We start from the raw sequence: 15,209 nt of genomic DNA, 5'->3' as shown, positions 1-15,209 counted from the left end.
GGCTGGAAAGCACTTCTCAGGGAGGAGGTGTGGGGCATGAAGGGCGAGGGGGTAGAGCCGCGAGGAAGGGCATCAGAGCAGAAAGGCCAGCAGGTGCGAAGGCGATGAGCTGGGAGAGGGCTTGTGCCTAGGGCCCGGCTGGTGTGGTCAGCTGGTGCGTGTGGGGCGGGAGGTGGGAGAAGGCAGTGGCTGGACTGCAGAGGTCAAGGAGGGCCTTGGATGTCTTGTGAAGGCCTCAGGCCTTGGCTGGCTGGCTGGCATCTGCTGCAGTGATGCTGGAGGAATTTAGCAGAATCATAGGAGCAGATTTGTGTTTCAGGGACATGGCACTGTGTCAAGTCTAGCCTTTGCTACATACTGTCCAAGTGACTCTGGAGTTCACTTTCTGAACCTGGGTTTTCTCTATAGCATTTCTCCGTGGCATTTCTGTATCTGGCTGCAAGCCCCAAATGAGATCATGGCTATAGCCTCTGGCTTGGCCTAGCCAGGCCATCCATTGCGGACCATCGCTCTGGTGACCACTAGGGGCCAGTCTTGCGCTAGCCCTCAGTTCCTGGCCCATTTCCTTCTGTCTTCCCCTCAGTGGCTGGTGTTACGATCTACATTTCAAGGATCAGGAAAGTGACTTGCCCACAGTTAAATTGTGATAAGCAAAATAAATCTGTTGGGTGTATGCCTTTCCCACTGCTGTGCATGAAGGAGAATTTTCTAATGGAAGAAGCTGGGTGTAAGGTAGTGAGGCATTATGAGAGGACGTAGACAGCCTGGCAGCTGCAGGTCTCACAAAACCTGTCACATAGCATGTGCCAGTAGGCATCTGTCAGCAGAATGAATGAAAGAGTCGATGTACATTTCTGACTAAATGATCTGGCTACTCCAGAACACCACATTTGGCCCAAGGAAATGTCTAGAGCCTCTGTATCAGAGCTGCACACCCCAGGCCACCCCACGGCATCATCCTGGCCTCTGCTACTTGAGTGGGCTCTTTGTGGGGCTCCTGCACCCCAACCTGTGGTGCCCGTGCAGTGACAGAACAGGGAGCTCGGGCCCCTGGGCTGCTCGTCTCTGGTGGACAATGGGAATATGACTCATGTGAGTCTCTGTTTTTAAACTAAAAACTCTTGCAATTCCTGTTTAAGCAATAGGTGTTGGGCAAAACCCACAGAATGCAGAGCTGGCTCAGCTAGCTGGGGAAACAGGAAGCTCTGGAGGAGGCGCTGTGCAGCCCAGCAGCAACAGACACGGAAGCCGGTGAATCGGCCCAGAGACTTCTCTAGAATCTTCCGAATGGGATTTTCCTTCTGGGGCTGAGGCTCTGCCCAGAACTCCAGGATGCTTGGCTGGGTCCTTGGGATTCCCAAGGCTCTTCCCAGGCTCCCACTTGCCTTGGGTTTTGGAGCCTCTCCCCTGCATTCCCCAGCCACAGGCAGGAGTCAGCCCCCAAAGCTGTCCCCTCATCCAGACAGCTCTGGCTGTTGACCTTTTACTCACTTTGAGCTCTCTGAGCCAGAGCAACTGTGCCTATTCTGCAGATGCAGAAACTGATCTTTGCAAACTCACTGCTGTATGGGGCCTCCACAGTTTTTTCTAGCAGCAGAAGCTAAGAGGGATAAAAAGGGGAAAGCAAAACAATCATAAGGCAAGGGGCATATTGTCTAGGGAAGGCCAGAGAAAGAACAGCCTTGGGCACTTCCAAATCACAGTCTCTTTTATGATGTGCATGTGGAATTGGACTCCCCACAGGTACTACTGCATTTGCTGCGAAGACAGAGAGGCGGAGGCAATCCCAGCGGCTGCCTAGGACAGGGTGGCCGGTGCTCTGCAGTCACAGCCTGCTCCTATCGGTTCTGCCTGCTCAGCCTGAGTGCACCAGCCTCACCTACCCTCCCGCCATACCTCCTCAGGGACCCCTCCCTACAGCCCAGGCAGCCATCTCAAATGGAATCGCTTCCTACAGTGGTTCCCAAACTTTGCTGGATGTTAGAACCACCGGAACCTTTAATAAACACTGACACCTGGCACTGTCCCCAGGAATCCTGACTTAAGTTGTCTGGGCAGGAGGCTGGGCACAGGGTTCTCCCAGGTGCCTCGAAAGGCACTGTCTTCCCTTAATAGATCCCTGGATCCTACTCTGAATATTCAGCATCAGTCCTAGGTCTTCTGCATCAGACCTGGCAGAAACACAGGAGTCCGTGATCTCACAGGCTGACACACTGCTCAGTTACCCCCTTGGACACTAATGAAAAATGCTGTGCTTTGCCCTTAATGTTTTATGAAAATGACTAAAACTTGGAAAACATAAAAAAGCAGCAGCTCCTCATGGCCAGATTCCCAGCATCTGCCGTGGTCTGAATGTTTGTGTTTCCTCAAATTCTAACCTCGGAAGTGACCGGTATCAGGAGGTGGGGCCTTTGGGACTGACTAGGTCGTAAGGATGGATCCCTTATGAATGGGGTTAGTGAGACCCCACGGAGCTCCCAGGCCCCTTCCTTCAGGTGTGGACATGGTGAGAAGACACTCGCTATGAACCGGGACGCGGGTCCTCATCAGAACATGATGATGCTGGCACCTTGATCTTGGGCTTCCAGCTTCCAGACTGTGAGAAATAAATTTCTGTTGTTTATAAGCCACCCAGTCTGTAGTATTTTGTTATAGCTACCTGAATGGATTAAGACAGTGTCTAATACTTGGCCATCTGGACAAGCAGGGTAATGGATAGGCAGGTTGAAAGCAATGAATTGGTCCCTTCAATCATATTTATTGGACAGATTCAAATTAGGAAGGAAAAAAATTATATCCCCTGTTGAAAATGCTGCAAATGCATTTTTGAGATGCTGTTCAAAGGTGAGCAGTACCTATGAATGTTACAGGTTTTTCCAGCTCTTTGAAAATGAACTTGGGGACAGGTAAATCTACAATTTGGCTTTTGTATGTCAGTTTTAGTTCATTTTCACAGAAGTGTATGTAGTAGGCATGGGAGCAGTGGGTAGGAAGCTGGCTGTGGTGAGGTGATCCACCCAGGGGAACGGAAACATCCTGCTTATAATGAAGATGGACCCTGTGCTCTTCTGAGAATGCGTGTGGTTCATTGGTGAATAGGCGCTAGGATGAAGGAAAGGGTAACTGTTTCCTAAGCCCATGCCACTCCCAACTTTGTGACCTGAGGCTGTGCTCACCCTCTCTGAGCTTGTCTTCATTTGTAAGGTGATACTGATGACAGCATCCTCCGGCAGCCCTCATGGGCAGTTAATGGTATTATCCCCATTTCACAGATGAAGAAACTGAGGCTTAGAGATCCTAAGTAATCTTCTCAAGGCCTCCCAGCTGGAAAGTAGTCTATGATGCTGGCTGTCCCTCAGAGCCCTGCTCTTACCTGCCACGTGGCACTACTCCACCACTCGTCCACATTCCCACCCGTTCACTCAATCCTCCATCACACACATGCACCATGCATTTACTGTGCAGCTGGTGCTCACATGGACAAGATGTGGCCCTTACCTGAAGTGAGTCACACTGCAGAGACCGGCAAAAGATTACAGCTCAGGGTGGTGGGGATTGTAGGGGAGTGGAACCAAGCTGCCACAGGCCCCCAGAAGAGGAGATGAGAGCCTCAGTGACGTTTCTAAGGGGTATGACGCCCCTTCCCGCCTCCTCTGTGCCCAGCACTGCACCCGGCAGGCACGACCTGGGCCAGCGCTCAGTGACCAGAGGCTGGACAGTCCTCAGCCGGGCTTGCCTGCCTCTGGGAGGCCACACCCAGATTCTCCACAAGGGGGCAGGGTTGAGTCAGAAATGGCCCACGCCGGCCCCAGTGGGCCCTGGGGGCTTTAGAAAGGGCTGCCAAGCTTGGAAGCAGTTTCTGTTCGCTCCCTTCACTGCGGGGAGTGGGAGAATGTGGCCCCCAGACCAGGCCCAGAGCTGTGGAACCCCCGTGGCCCACCCACCCTACCCACCACGTTGTTCTAGCATTTCTGGTACAAACGCCCAGGGTAGTTGCAATGGGAGCTGGTAGACACGAGTTTTCTGAGCTCCTCTGAGGGGTGTACCCCTAGACACCTTCCCTGGGTCCTGGGTGAGGGCTACCCTGCTGTGGGATCACTGTCCCAGAAGACTCTTATCCTTGCACCCATGAAGTGACCTGGCCTGAGCTTTCAGAGGACCCAGTACTGCCCAGGGCCTCCCACACTGATTCTGGCTCCCCTGGTGGGATTTGCAGGGAACTGAGGGGCCCCACGGCTGACTCAGTGTTGACGGGACTGCATGTGATGGGATGTGCAGGGTTTTGAGATTTTCTGCTAATTGGTTTTGTAAACATGCAGTTCTTGAGCTTCTGGCAGGGGAAGTCCATTTAACATGGGCAAGGTGGAAGGGGCAGGAAGCCAGGTTTTTTCCCGAATAACGAGCCCCTGTGCATTCTTTGAGTCATTCATCAAACATATAAAGCACCTACTAAGTTCCAAGCACAAATCCTCAGGGAATGCCCAGCCTTCTGAGGAAACAGGAATATAAAAAAGGCAGCTGCCTCATAGAATAAGGGTCGGAAACTGCAGCCCGCAGGACACATGGGGCCCATGTGTTTTTGTAAGGGCCAAGAATGGATTTATATCTTTTAAAGGTTGTAAAGAAACAACAGCAAAATAAATAAATAAATAGAAAGCAGAGAGGAATGTGCCACAGGGACCTTATAGCCCACAAACCTAGTATATTTACTATCTGATCTTTCATAGGAAACATTTGCTAACTTCTGCTGCAGAAGGATAATACTATAGTGACAGCAACCCTTATAGGGTGCGTATCAGTTACAGGCATTTCCTCAGCACCATAAATGTGAACAAGTTTAAAACGTGTTTGTTCTCTATGAGAGGCATGTTCAAATACCCACAAAAGTTGGCCCATATAATAGGAGAATAACATAACCTCACATACCGGTCACCAGCTTCAATAATTGGCAACATTTTCTGCCTCTTGCTTCATCTGTTTCTCCCACCTACCCGCACACTTCGTTCTCCATACATCATGTGATTGTCTCTGGAACCCTTCAAAGTGTGCTCTAAAGTATGAGGAATTTTTAAAATGGAACTCCCATACAATTATCACATCAGTAAAATTAGTTACAATTTTGTAATTTTCTCTGGTTAACACCCAGTCCATATTCAAATTTCACTGATTGTCTCAAAGATCTTTTTTTAATCAGAGAGTTTTTCTGAGTCACGATCAACACAGGTCTATATGTTGTTCTCCGTTTTGCCTTTTATTCCTCTTACTAGTTTATATTCTAAATAAGTCATTTGCTTAAGCAGCCTGCCTGAGCTTCTGGATTGGGCCCTGATTCTGGCGGGGAGGACACACAGAGGCAAGCGGCTGGCCCTTAAGGACACCCCTGGGCAGGTCCTGCCAGCCCCGCCTGGGGAGCTGCGTGCTTTGGAAGCATAGATGGCAGGAAGATTCACAGCACTTGGGGCCTCAGTTTCCTCCTCTGTAAAGTGGGGATGTGAAGGCTCCTGCCACTCACGGCTCTCTCATGAGACTAACAGCTACTTGTGGTCCGGGCACACAGTGAGGGCCCCATAAGGGCTGGTGCTTTGGACTGTTTAATAGCTCAGGTTTACAAGTGTCAGCAAGTGGCTACTTGGAGTACAGGCTGGAAACAGCTGTTCAGGAAGCCTACGTGTGTGTATGTGTGTGTGTGCGTGTGTGTGTGCGCATGGGGGGCAGACTGAAATACCGAACAGCAGCTAAAAGGGCAGAGAGATGACTGCAGCCCCCCCATCCATGCAGCACCCGCCCACTGGCTGCTGCTGTCCAAGAACCCTCAGATGCTGGTCCTTGAAGACAGTGTCCCATGGTCCCAAGGCACCTTGACAGTCACTGTCTCGGTGGCTGCTCGGCAAGCTCCTCCCTGGCACCTGACCTCCGTGGCTCCCTCAGGCCCAAGGGCTCTGTCGGTCAGGCTTTGAAGCCCATTGTGCAGATGAAAGCTGGAGCCCAGGCAGGGTGTGCTGGAGCTGGCTGTGGACCGGGCTGCCGCCTCCCCTTCACTAGCACGCCCTCCCGCCTACAGCGCAGGCGGGGTGGGTTTCTGGTCTCTGCTTTCAGATGAAGAAACTGAGGCATAAAGACAAAGCCAGAGCCTGCCAGAGAGCAGGTGCGACTCCTGGCTCTGGGCTCAGGGCCCATCCCAGAAGCTCCTGCTGGCTCTCGGTCCTCTCAGCCGCAGGACCCGGGCCCTCTGGGCAGATTCCCGCCTTCTCCCTCCCACCTCCACATCTGAAGGTCAGAGGTCCACCCTCCCTCACACCCTTTGCTCACATCCTGCTCAGCACAGGCAGGTGTGATTCTGGTTTTGTTTAATAATTCATTGACACAACCAGCAAACACACATCAGGCACCATAATGTGCCTGTGTGGTGACAGCAGCACGGAGCAGAAAGAGTGGCAGGTCGGGAAGGGAGGGAGCACGGCACGTCCAAGGCCAGGGAGGGGGCATGTCCTGCAGGGGCAAAGGGCCGGGAGGGAGGCCACTCATCTGCGGGGCGAGGTCGGGGAGAGCTCGAGCTGAGTGACATGCCCCCCCCGGGCAAGAGCCAGGACCCACCGCTTGGGGGGATGCCAGCTGCTCCCCCTGGGGGAGGCTGAGGGCAGCTCTGGGATGGGTGCCCTGTACGATGGCAGGATTTCATGGACAGATAAGGCCGGAAGGCATTTCTGGCAGAAGGAATAGCATGGGCTTGTGTGCCGAGGTGGGGACACTTGAGTATTTGGGAGAATAGCCCCTGAAGTAGGACAGGAGTGAGCTGGACAGTCCCTCAGGGAGAGGCTGGAAAACAGGTTCGGGCCAGACTCAGAGGAGGAAAGAAAGGGATCCTCCTGGGCAAGGGGCACCCCAGGCTTGTCCAACCCAGCTAGCTCCCTGACACAGCTGCACTCAGAGGTAGGTCCCATGTCTCACAGATGAGGAAACTGAGGCTCAGAAAGTAAGGTGCTCACGCTGGTCCCCTTTCCACTTCCAGACTCTGTGGTTTGCCCTGGATCATTCGACCGCAGAGCTCACTCTCCCCTCAGGAAGGTGCATGTGTGGACCAGAGCCTCTGGCTAAGGGGCAATCCCTGGGGGTGAAGGAGGGCCCGGCTGCAGGCTGGAAAGCCCTGCTGGTGGCCGAAGGAGTCGGGGGCCAGAGGCGCTGGCTGGGGTGGTAAGTGTGGGTGATGGCCCAGGGTTCTGACCAGGCAGATGGAGGCAATATTCACTGAGATGGGGGAGCAGGCAGGGTCCAAAGCCTTTCACTGGCAGCTGTCATCTCCTGGGGTGCTTCCTGGACTTGCCAGGCCTCAGGGATCATCTGGATGGGGGGTGCCAAGGCTCTGGGGCCCCGGCCCCTGGCCCTGCCCAGCTCAGCAGGCCTGGGGGAGCCTGGCACTGGCTTTCGCAGGTGTTACCTGAGGATCCTAAGGGGCAGGCCTGGCTGGGGAGACCAGGAGGTGATGGGGCCTCTTGGGGATTAAGGGAAGCTGGCGGCACACATCCCAGTTGTATGACATGGGGATCCACTCTAAGGTTGGAAGAGGAAACGTGGGCCAAGAAGGAAACATTTTTAGAGGCCTTAAAGGGAGGAAGCATGTCTAAAGTGACAGCCATGAGGCCGGGACACCACGTTTTGGGTGCAAAGGCCAATGACACTCCTCCTAGAGCAGCAGCAGCGTGAATCCCCCAAGTTACGGCACCCGAGCCCTGCTGCTGGGGAGGCAGCAAGCTCCCCCGGTGAGTGGAGAGTAACCTGGACTCCACAGGGGCTCCAGCCAAAGCAAGCCTGGGGGCAAGTCCAAGCCCTCATTTCCAGGACTAGGAAGTGAGCACTGCTAGGGCCAGTGGCTTTCCTGTAGTCACAGCAACGAGCTCTTCTCTGTGTCTTCAGCTGTCCTAGCATGTCTACTGTCCTGCCCCAAGGATGGGGTTCTGTGCTTTGCCTCCTAGAATATTCTGTTCCCTTCACCCCCATCCAGGCCTGGGCAGGCTCATAGCACACACCCCTTCTCTCCGCTCCAAGACTCAATGCAGATCCCCTGAGGGGTGGGGTGGACCCCTGCTTCCCCTTGGGGCCTGGGCTCTCATTTCCTCTCACTCCCTCTCCCGGCCCCCGCCAAAACTTAGCAGACCCACGGTCTGTGTCCCAGGCCTGGGCTTGCCTCCAGATAGGGAAGCTTGGGGGCGGGGGGCAAAGATTATATCCCATCCCCTGGAATGTCCATTATTCACGTTTTGAGAGGCCCATCTCTTTGTCTCCCTTCCTCACTCCACCTCCCTCTTTCAGGGACAGGAGGAGGGTGGCTGGTTAACAGAGTGTCAAGGTTGGAGGAGAGACTAGTCTCTCCAATTCAGTGGTTTTTGAAATCAAGTGTGTGTAAGAATCATCAGGGTGCCAGTTCATGAGAAGGAGACTGGCAGGGGTCTCCCAGGGATTCAAGCATCTGGCTTTTTCTCCTGCAGCCCTCTGACTTTCCCTCTGGGATTACACACTGCCCTCGGCTAGTGCACAAATCTATCTCTAACCCCTGAGCCATCCTCAGTAGATAGAGAGAGATGACTGTTTATTGCTGTCTGTCTCGCTAGGAATAGGGTAGGGGCTGGTGCATAGCGGAGCTGTTAGTGAAACAAATTAGTGGATGGGCTGTGAAAACCACAGTCACTGTCACCACCTACAAGACTCATCACAAGCATCATCACCTCCACTGTTATCGTCGCCACCAGCCCCTCCACCACCACCATGACCCTCGTGGTCACTGTCGATCAGCGTCATCATCGTCGCCACCTGTCATTGCCGCCATCACCATTATCCTCATCATAATCAGTATTTCCTCCTCTTCCTCAATGACCCAAAAGTGTTCGTTGGCTTCCTCTAAGTGTGCTGAGGAGTTGTCCGGATGTGGGAACTTTGGAATCTTCAGAAGACCGACCTTGCACTGAGCTCAGCACAGCCCACCCATTCATCTGCCCTTCTCCCCACCCTGCCGGGGTCAAGCTTGGGGTCTTTACAAACCCCTGATCACTTGCTTGCCCTGGTACTTGTCTGCAGCCAGTGCTTCCACTCTAGCTGGGATGCCTGCCCTGCTACTGGAACAAGGGAAACTGTTTCCCATTGCCCCCCGGGTACGCAGGGGCTTCCTGTACTTTATCTCCATTTCATTATTTAATCCTCCCAACAACTCCAAGACATGAGTACTAATGTTATGCCTTTTTACAGATAAAGAAACTGGCTCAGAAAAGCTGGGTTACTTGTCCAAGGGTGCACAGCTTGTAAGTAGAGGAGCTGGGATTAGGACCCTCAATATTTTTCCCTCCCCACCTATTATAATTCCTCTATGTATACTCGTGTCTTTCCATACTGACACTAACTAGCAAAATATAATGAGATATATATATATGTAAATTTACATTGTATAGTAGCCATATTAAAAAGTAATAAGAACCAAGCAACATTTATTTTAATAATAATTTTGTTTAACCCAATATATTTAAAATATTATCATTTCAACTTGGAGTCAACAGAAAAAATTATAATGAGGATTCTTTGTTCCTGTGTTCACACTAAATCTTTGCAATCCGATGTGCAGCACATCTCATTTGGGATTAGCCACGTTTCAGGAACTCAGCGACCCCGTGTGGCAAGTGGCTACCGATTGGACAGTGCCACTCTAGCCGATAATGAACGTGTCTGCCTCCTAGGTGTGCGGTTTTCTGGTGAGTTGCTGTATGCAGAGTGCTTCGGACACTGCCCGGAACCCAGCCAGTGCTGGTCGGTGTCTGCCCTCCTTGTCAGCCATATCTCTGGGGCATGCGGGCTCCCCAGGGGCCGAACGAACCAACAACGTGACACTCACAGGATTGCAAAATTCTATCTCAACTCTTCCTTCCGTGCTTTGCTTCCCGGGCTGAGTTGGCATCCCTCCCAGCCCCTCCTAGGACCCCACCCTGGACCTGTCTCGCTTTCCTTACTCCCATATGGAGCACGCAGTGTGCGTAGCAACCCCTCCCTGCTGCCCAGAGAGATGGCCAAGGTTCCTGGGAAGAATCCTGGGGTTTCTGTTTATACAAAGCGAAAGGCAGCCTCCTGTCCCTAGGCACCTTTGCTGGCATGGAGCTGGGACCTTTTCTAAGCCCTGGGGGAGGTGAGTCTGCTGAGGGCCTGGAGGTACTGCCCAGCCCTGGGTCGGGGTCTGGCCTCCCAAGGAGCACCGCTCCCACATCCATTCCGGAGCCAAGCCCTCACCCACTGCTGTGCCCAGGCGGAAAATGCCTGTCCTCGCTGCGCTCACACCAGCATCCCGGACAGGCCTTGGGTGGGCAGGGCCCCAGCCAGGAGCAGAGCATCCAAGCCTCCAGAAGAGTCTCTGCAGGGAGCTGGTGGGTGTGGGGCTTTGGCTGGGGTGCGAAACGCTGGCTCAGGTCCAAACAGTGGACAGGAGGTGTAAAGGAGGCATATCATTTTGGGTTCTTGCATTTTTTTAAAAAAAGGAAATCGCCACATGCCCTGGTCCACATTGCTCTGCAACTGATCTTCAGAGTAGAGAATGAGATTGCATTTCACACTCAAAGCACAAATCCTCACCTGCTCACACACACCGTGGAGAACTATACCCTCAGACAAGTCACAGTCTCAGACATACACATGCACACACACCTCTGCATGTACCTGTGCACATCCCACATACACGGACATGGGAGAAGGGGTATGGGTCTCACCTGTACACAGACTACCACAGCCCTAATGTGTGTCCAGGAATTTATCAGCCCAGCATTTGTCTACCCAGTCACACGCATCTGAGATGCTTCCCTCGAGCAATCCCATGTTTCCTCCCCAGCAGGAGGGAGCTTGGTGGGGCTGAGATTGTTAGCACCAATTAATAAGAGAGGACAGTGTGGTCTCGGCTGGTTAAGGGTTCGCTGAAGCTGGCACAGCCAGGGGCTGAGCCTGCACCCAGCCTCTCATTTCTCGATGCATCACTCCTGTAACCTCTCATTCCAACGTGTGGGTACTTGCCACTTGTCTCACTAGCCTGTAAGCTCTGTAGAGGCAGGACCATGTGCTTCTCACATCTTCACAAGTACATGGACCAGGGAGTCAGCAGGCTGTATTGCACAGAGCTGGACCTAAATTCAAAATCACCTTCACTGATTACTAGCTGTGTGACCTGGGGCAAATTCTTTAACCTCTCTGAGCTTCAGTTTTCACATCCACAAGGGGGATGTTTACATCTGCTTAATAGTATTACCATAAGGATTTTAAGAGGTGCTCAAAAAATGTTAATAAACATATGTTGGATGAATTGAGGAAGGTTTTCTCTATCTACAGCCTTTGACGCAAGGCTTGGCAGCGCTTACTGAACACAGCCCCTTTCTCTTAGCACATGGGTGGGTACTCAATACATGTAGAAAGAAAAGAACAAAGGGATAGACAAACAAGTCATATCTACAGACACTTTTATCATATATACTACATTCCAGAATATACTTGGCTACATTTCTGAGATCACCACCCCATCCCATTCCCTAATTAATCTCTTCCTGGGATGGCATTTTCCTCCTTCAGTTACAGATTCGATAATGCTCTACTGTGTGACAGGGCAAAGCATCCCGCACGACTCTACTTCCTTGAAGTTTTCTTGGCAATTCTCACAAACTTTCTTCCATATGAACATCTATAGTCATTTTTTCCATGAACACCCCCCCTGGGACCCCGAAAGGCCTTGCATTCTGCCGCAGAGCACTTCAGGGAGGGTGGCCGTGTGTGGAATCTGGCTATAAAGTGAAGCACTGGTCACCATCCGTCTCAGACCCCTCCCTGGCCATCCCGTAAGGCCCACAGAGCTCTGGCTCTGGGCTCTGCAGGGAGCTCCGGCATCAGGAACTAAGTGTGGGCTGGGAGGTGTTGGGGCCCTAGAGAAGGTCTCTTGGTAGGGGCTGCCCAGAGTAGGGATCCTTCACCTCCACCCAGGAGGCTTCCCCCCATCCTGCTGTTTGGATCTCTCTGGACTCCCATGCCTGTGCTGGGTGCCCCCTTGACCGAGCCCATGGGTCTGGACCCTGCTCTTCCCAGCACCACCTTCTCTGGGAGGTCACCAGGGCTCCCTGTGGCCACCCCCACCGCCTCTCATGTCAGCTGCCTTCTCATACTCTGGCTACCCACCCTGTCACCTCCTCTCCATCCAGACCCTGAAGTAAAGGCTGATGCGGCCCTCTGACTGCTCGAGTCTGTAGGAAAGGCTCACTTTCCCTAAAACTAGGAAAGTTCTGGAAGGGAGAGGAGGATTTGGCAGGAAAAGATCTCAATTCGAGCCCTGGGCACTTATTCATTGTGAGACCCTGGGCAAGTCCGTCACTTGCTCTAAGTCTCCATTTAGCTTATTTGTAAAATGCAATTAATATCTTTTTTTTTGTAGGATGGTTTGGCACAAGCTATGGGCAGCATTGAGCAAAGTATGGGGGATTTAACAATGAATCACACAGATATGCTCCCTGCCTTCACAATACACACAAGGGTACTTGGAGGAATACCCGCCCCTCAGCGTCTGCGAGGCAACTGGTCCCCGGCTGGCTGTCAGCTGCCAGCCTCAGATCTGCTTGAATCAGAATAGTGTCTTGGAGCCCATGGGCAAGTAGCTTTGCCCCCAAGTCTCAGTTTCCTCATCCACAAATGGGACACATTGGTCCCAAAGGAAGCCTCCAGTGTAAGTGGATAATAAAACCCCTCTGCCTCTTGGATTTATGACTGGCAGCGAGCCTGGCCCGGGCTGTGGGGTCTTGGATTCAGCTCTCCCAGCTGCCCACCTCCTGCCTGCCCCGTGCCTGCCTGCCTGCCCCGAGCCAGCAGGCTGGCTGGCTGCTGCCACGTGTCCTGCTCTCCTGGCTTCCTGGAGGTGCAGACCTTCCTGCCCTGCCGTTGGTGAGTCCTGGGATGGAGGTGGGAGAGCAAGAACCCTCAGGATACTCCTGAAACAGCGGGCTTCATGTGCAGGACACAAGCGTGCACGCTTGTAAACTGTAGAGGGCTGCGCCAGCCCCAGGCGGCCGCCGTGGGGAATAGAAATCATCCCAAGCCCTGATAGCTCGTGAGAGGCACTTTTGTTGAAAGCTGGCGTTTTCCTTTCCAGCTTTTCTTGGCATTTTCCAGCTCCTCTCCTGACAGTACCTCCAGCAGTTGGAGGCTAACGTTCCGGGGGAAGGAGTGACTAGGCCAAGGTCACACAGCCAGTCTGAGTAGAGCTAGGTCTGGGGCCCAGGGCCCCCAACTCCCAGCTCCACCGAGTACCCCTTTCTGCCGTGTGTCGGGGGAGCAGAGTGGGGCAAGGACCACCTGTCGGCTCTGTCTCCCCCTCCCTGCACCCCGCCAGGATCAGCCAGCCCCATGCAGCCCTGCTCCTCACCCTGGGCCCCCGTGCCCCTCGGGGGGCACGTCTTCATCCCCCAGCCCTTCCAGCTCTCCGCATCTGCCCACCCCAGGAGCCCAGCGGTGGAGAAGGGAGCTGGGGTCCCTGTCCCAGCCCCTCCAGGCAGGACTCACCGTGGCCACCACCATCACTGCTGCCAGCGTCCAAGGCAGGAACCACCTCATGCCTGGAAGTCAGTAGCAAAGGCATCAAGCAGCAGCCCAGAGGACCCGGCCACCTCTCGAGGGAGCTGGGCCGAAACTGGCCTGGCCCATCAGGAGCACCAGCTACGCCTCTTACCGCAGCCCTTGGGGGGTTTTATTAAAGCAAGATCTGACGTCAGGGTGAAGCACAAACCCTGCATTTTCTTCTGAAAAAACTTTTCCTGCCTCTCTCTCTTTTTTTCTTTCTTCCCTCTGTCCCCACCTCCAGCCCCAGCTTGGCCAGCCTCTCCGGCTCTGACAGCTCTTAAAGGGAAAGTTACAGGGCTATGATTTCACCCCGGGGCCGTAAATTCTCACTGTAGGAGCCTGGGTCATCCTGCCAGGTAGTTCACAAAGGTGGGGAGGGAGAACTCGTGGGCGGCTGTGGAAGTACAGTAACCCTGGGGGGCAGGGGCTTTGAAGGTGCTTCCAGCGGGAAAAGAGCCTCCCCCCATTTCTTCGGGCTGCTCCTACTTCTGGTTTGCGTTTGCCGTCTCCCACTCTCCTCTCTCCGGCTGCAAGCAAAGACTTTTAGTTCCCAGATGGAGAAATGATAGGAATTCACAAAGGAACTCGGCGCGGGGCTCAGATTTTCGTCATCCGCACGACAAATTAAAGCGTGGCTACCAATCTGTGGGAGCTCTCTTAGCCAGAGGCCCTTTGGTGTGGAGCTGGTGGGTTTGGGGTCCCTGGCCGTCACCCCTGCTGGGTACTTGCCACACAGGTGAGGGGTGTCTAAGGGGCCTGCTCTGCCCTTGACCAGCCCACTCATCTCCTGTGGACCTTCACACAGCCTCCTGACTGGCCCCCCAGCTTCCCCTCTGCCCTCTATTGTCCTTGCTTCTCAAAGCCCCCAGAGCGATCCTTGGAAAATCCAGCTAAGATCATGGTGCTCTCCTGGACACACCCTCCCACTGCCCACTGGGTCAGCATGGAGTCCCCAGTCCCTGAGCGACCTCAGAGGCCAGCTGCCTCCCTGAACACTTCTCTTCCACTCTCTCTCTCATGCACTATACCCGCCACGCCCTGCCAGCTCCCATCGCTGGTCCTCAGCGGGAACTCCCTCTACTGTGGTTTTATAACAGTTACTCCTCTCATCTCATCTCCTGTAGTTTATGCCAGGGGATGCTGAAGCATGCATGGCTTCTTGGAGGTGGCAGCAGGCTTGTGTCTGTGGAGGGAGTTTATGCTCCTAGACATGACCCCACAAGAGATGGCTCTGATGACCTTCCATTCATTGACCTAAGGATGGGCCTCTCAACCCAGAATTGGTCCATGAAACAAAGAGAAATCCGCTGGGGGCTCCTAGGAAGGATTTCATTTCTTGGGAGGGGAAAAATTCCACTCATTCTCTTCTTTCCTTGTATGCAAAGTTGATGGCTGGTGCAGCAGCAGTCATGTTGGGTGTAAGAGGCACAAGCCTGAGAATGAAAAGCTGACACATTGAGGATGGTAGAGCAGAAAGAGGGAAAGAGCCTGGACTTTCTGGGACTTTACTGAAAAAATTAAGTCTTTGGATGTTCTTGAACCAAGCCTGAAGCCCATTCCTCCAGACTTGCTGTCACTTGAGTGAATTCAATGACTTG

The 15,209-nt window shown here is 53.4% G+C and overlaps 1 protein-coding gene across 2 annotated transcripts in view; it reads right to left on the bottom strand.

The window, feature by feature from the left end:
• The window catches only part of CCN4 (cellular communication network factor 4), a 33,263-nt gene extending 19,442 nt beyond the window's left edge, over nucleotides 1-13,821 (bottom strand). For both annotated transcript variants that reach the window (XM_017646731.3, XM_017646734.3), the window contains exon 1: nucleotides 13,555-13,821. In XM_017646731.3, the coding sequence (XP_017502220.1) occupies nucleotides 13,555-13,605 (51 nt within the window). In that variant the 5' untranslated portion in view covers nucleotides 13,606-13,821. The remainder of the gene's footprint in view (nucleotides 1-13,554) is intronic.
• Between the last annotated feature and the right edge of the window lie 1,388 nt (nucleotides 13,822-15,209).

The sequence above is a fragment of the Manis javanica genome, chromosome 2, assembly GCF_040802235.1.
Source record: "Manis javanica isolate MJ-LG chromosome 2, MJ_LKY, whole genome shotgun sequence".
Lineage (NCBI taxonomy): Eukaryota > Metazoa > Chordata > Mammalia > Pholidota > Manidae > Manis > Manis javanica.
Note: the sequence above shows the minus strand (reverse complement) of the source record. Positions and strands in the feature narration are given on the sequence as shown.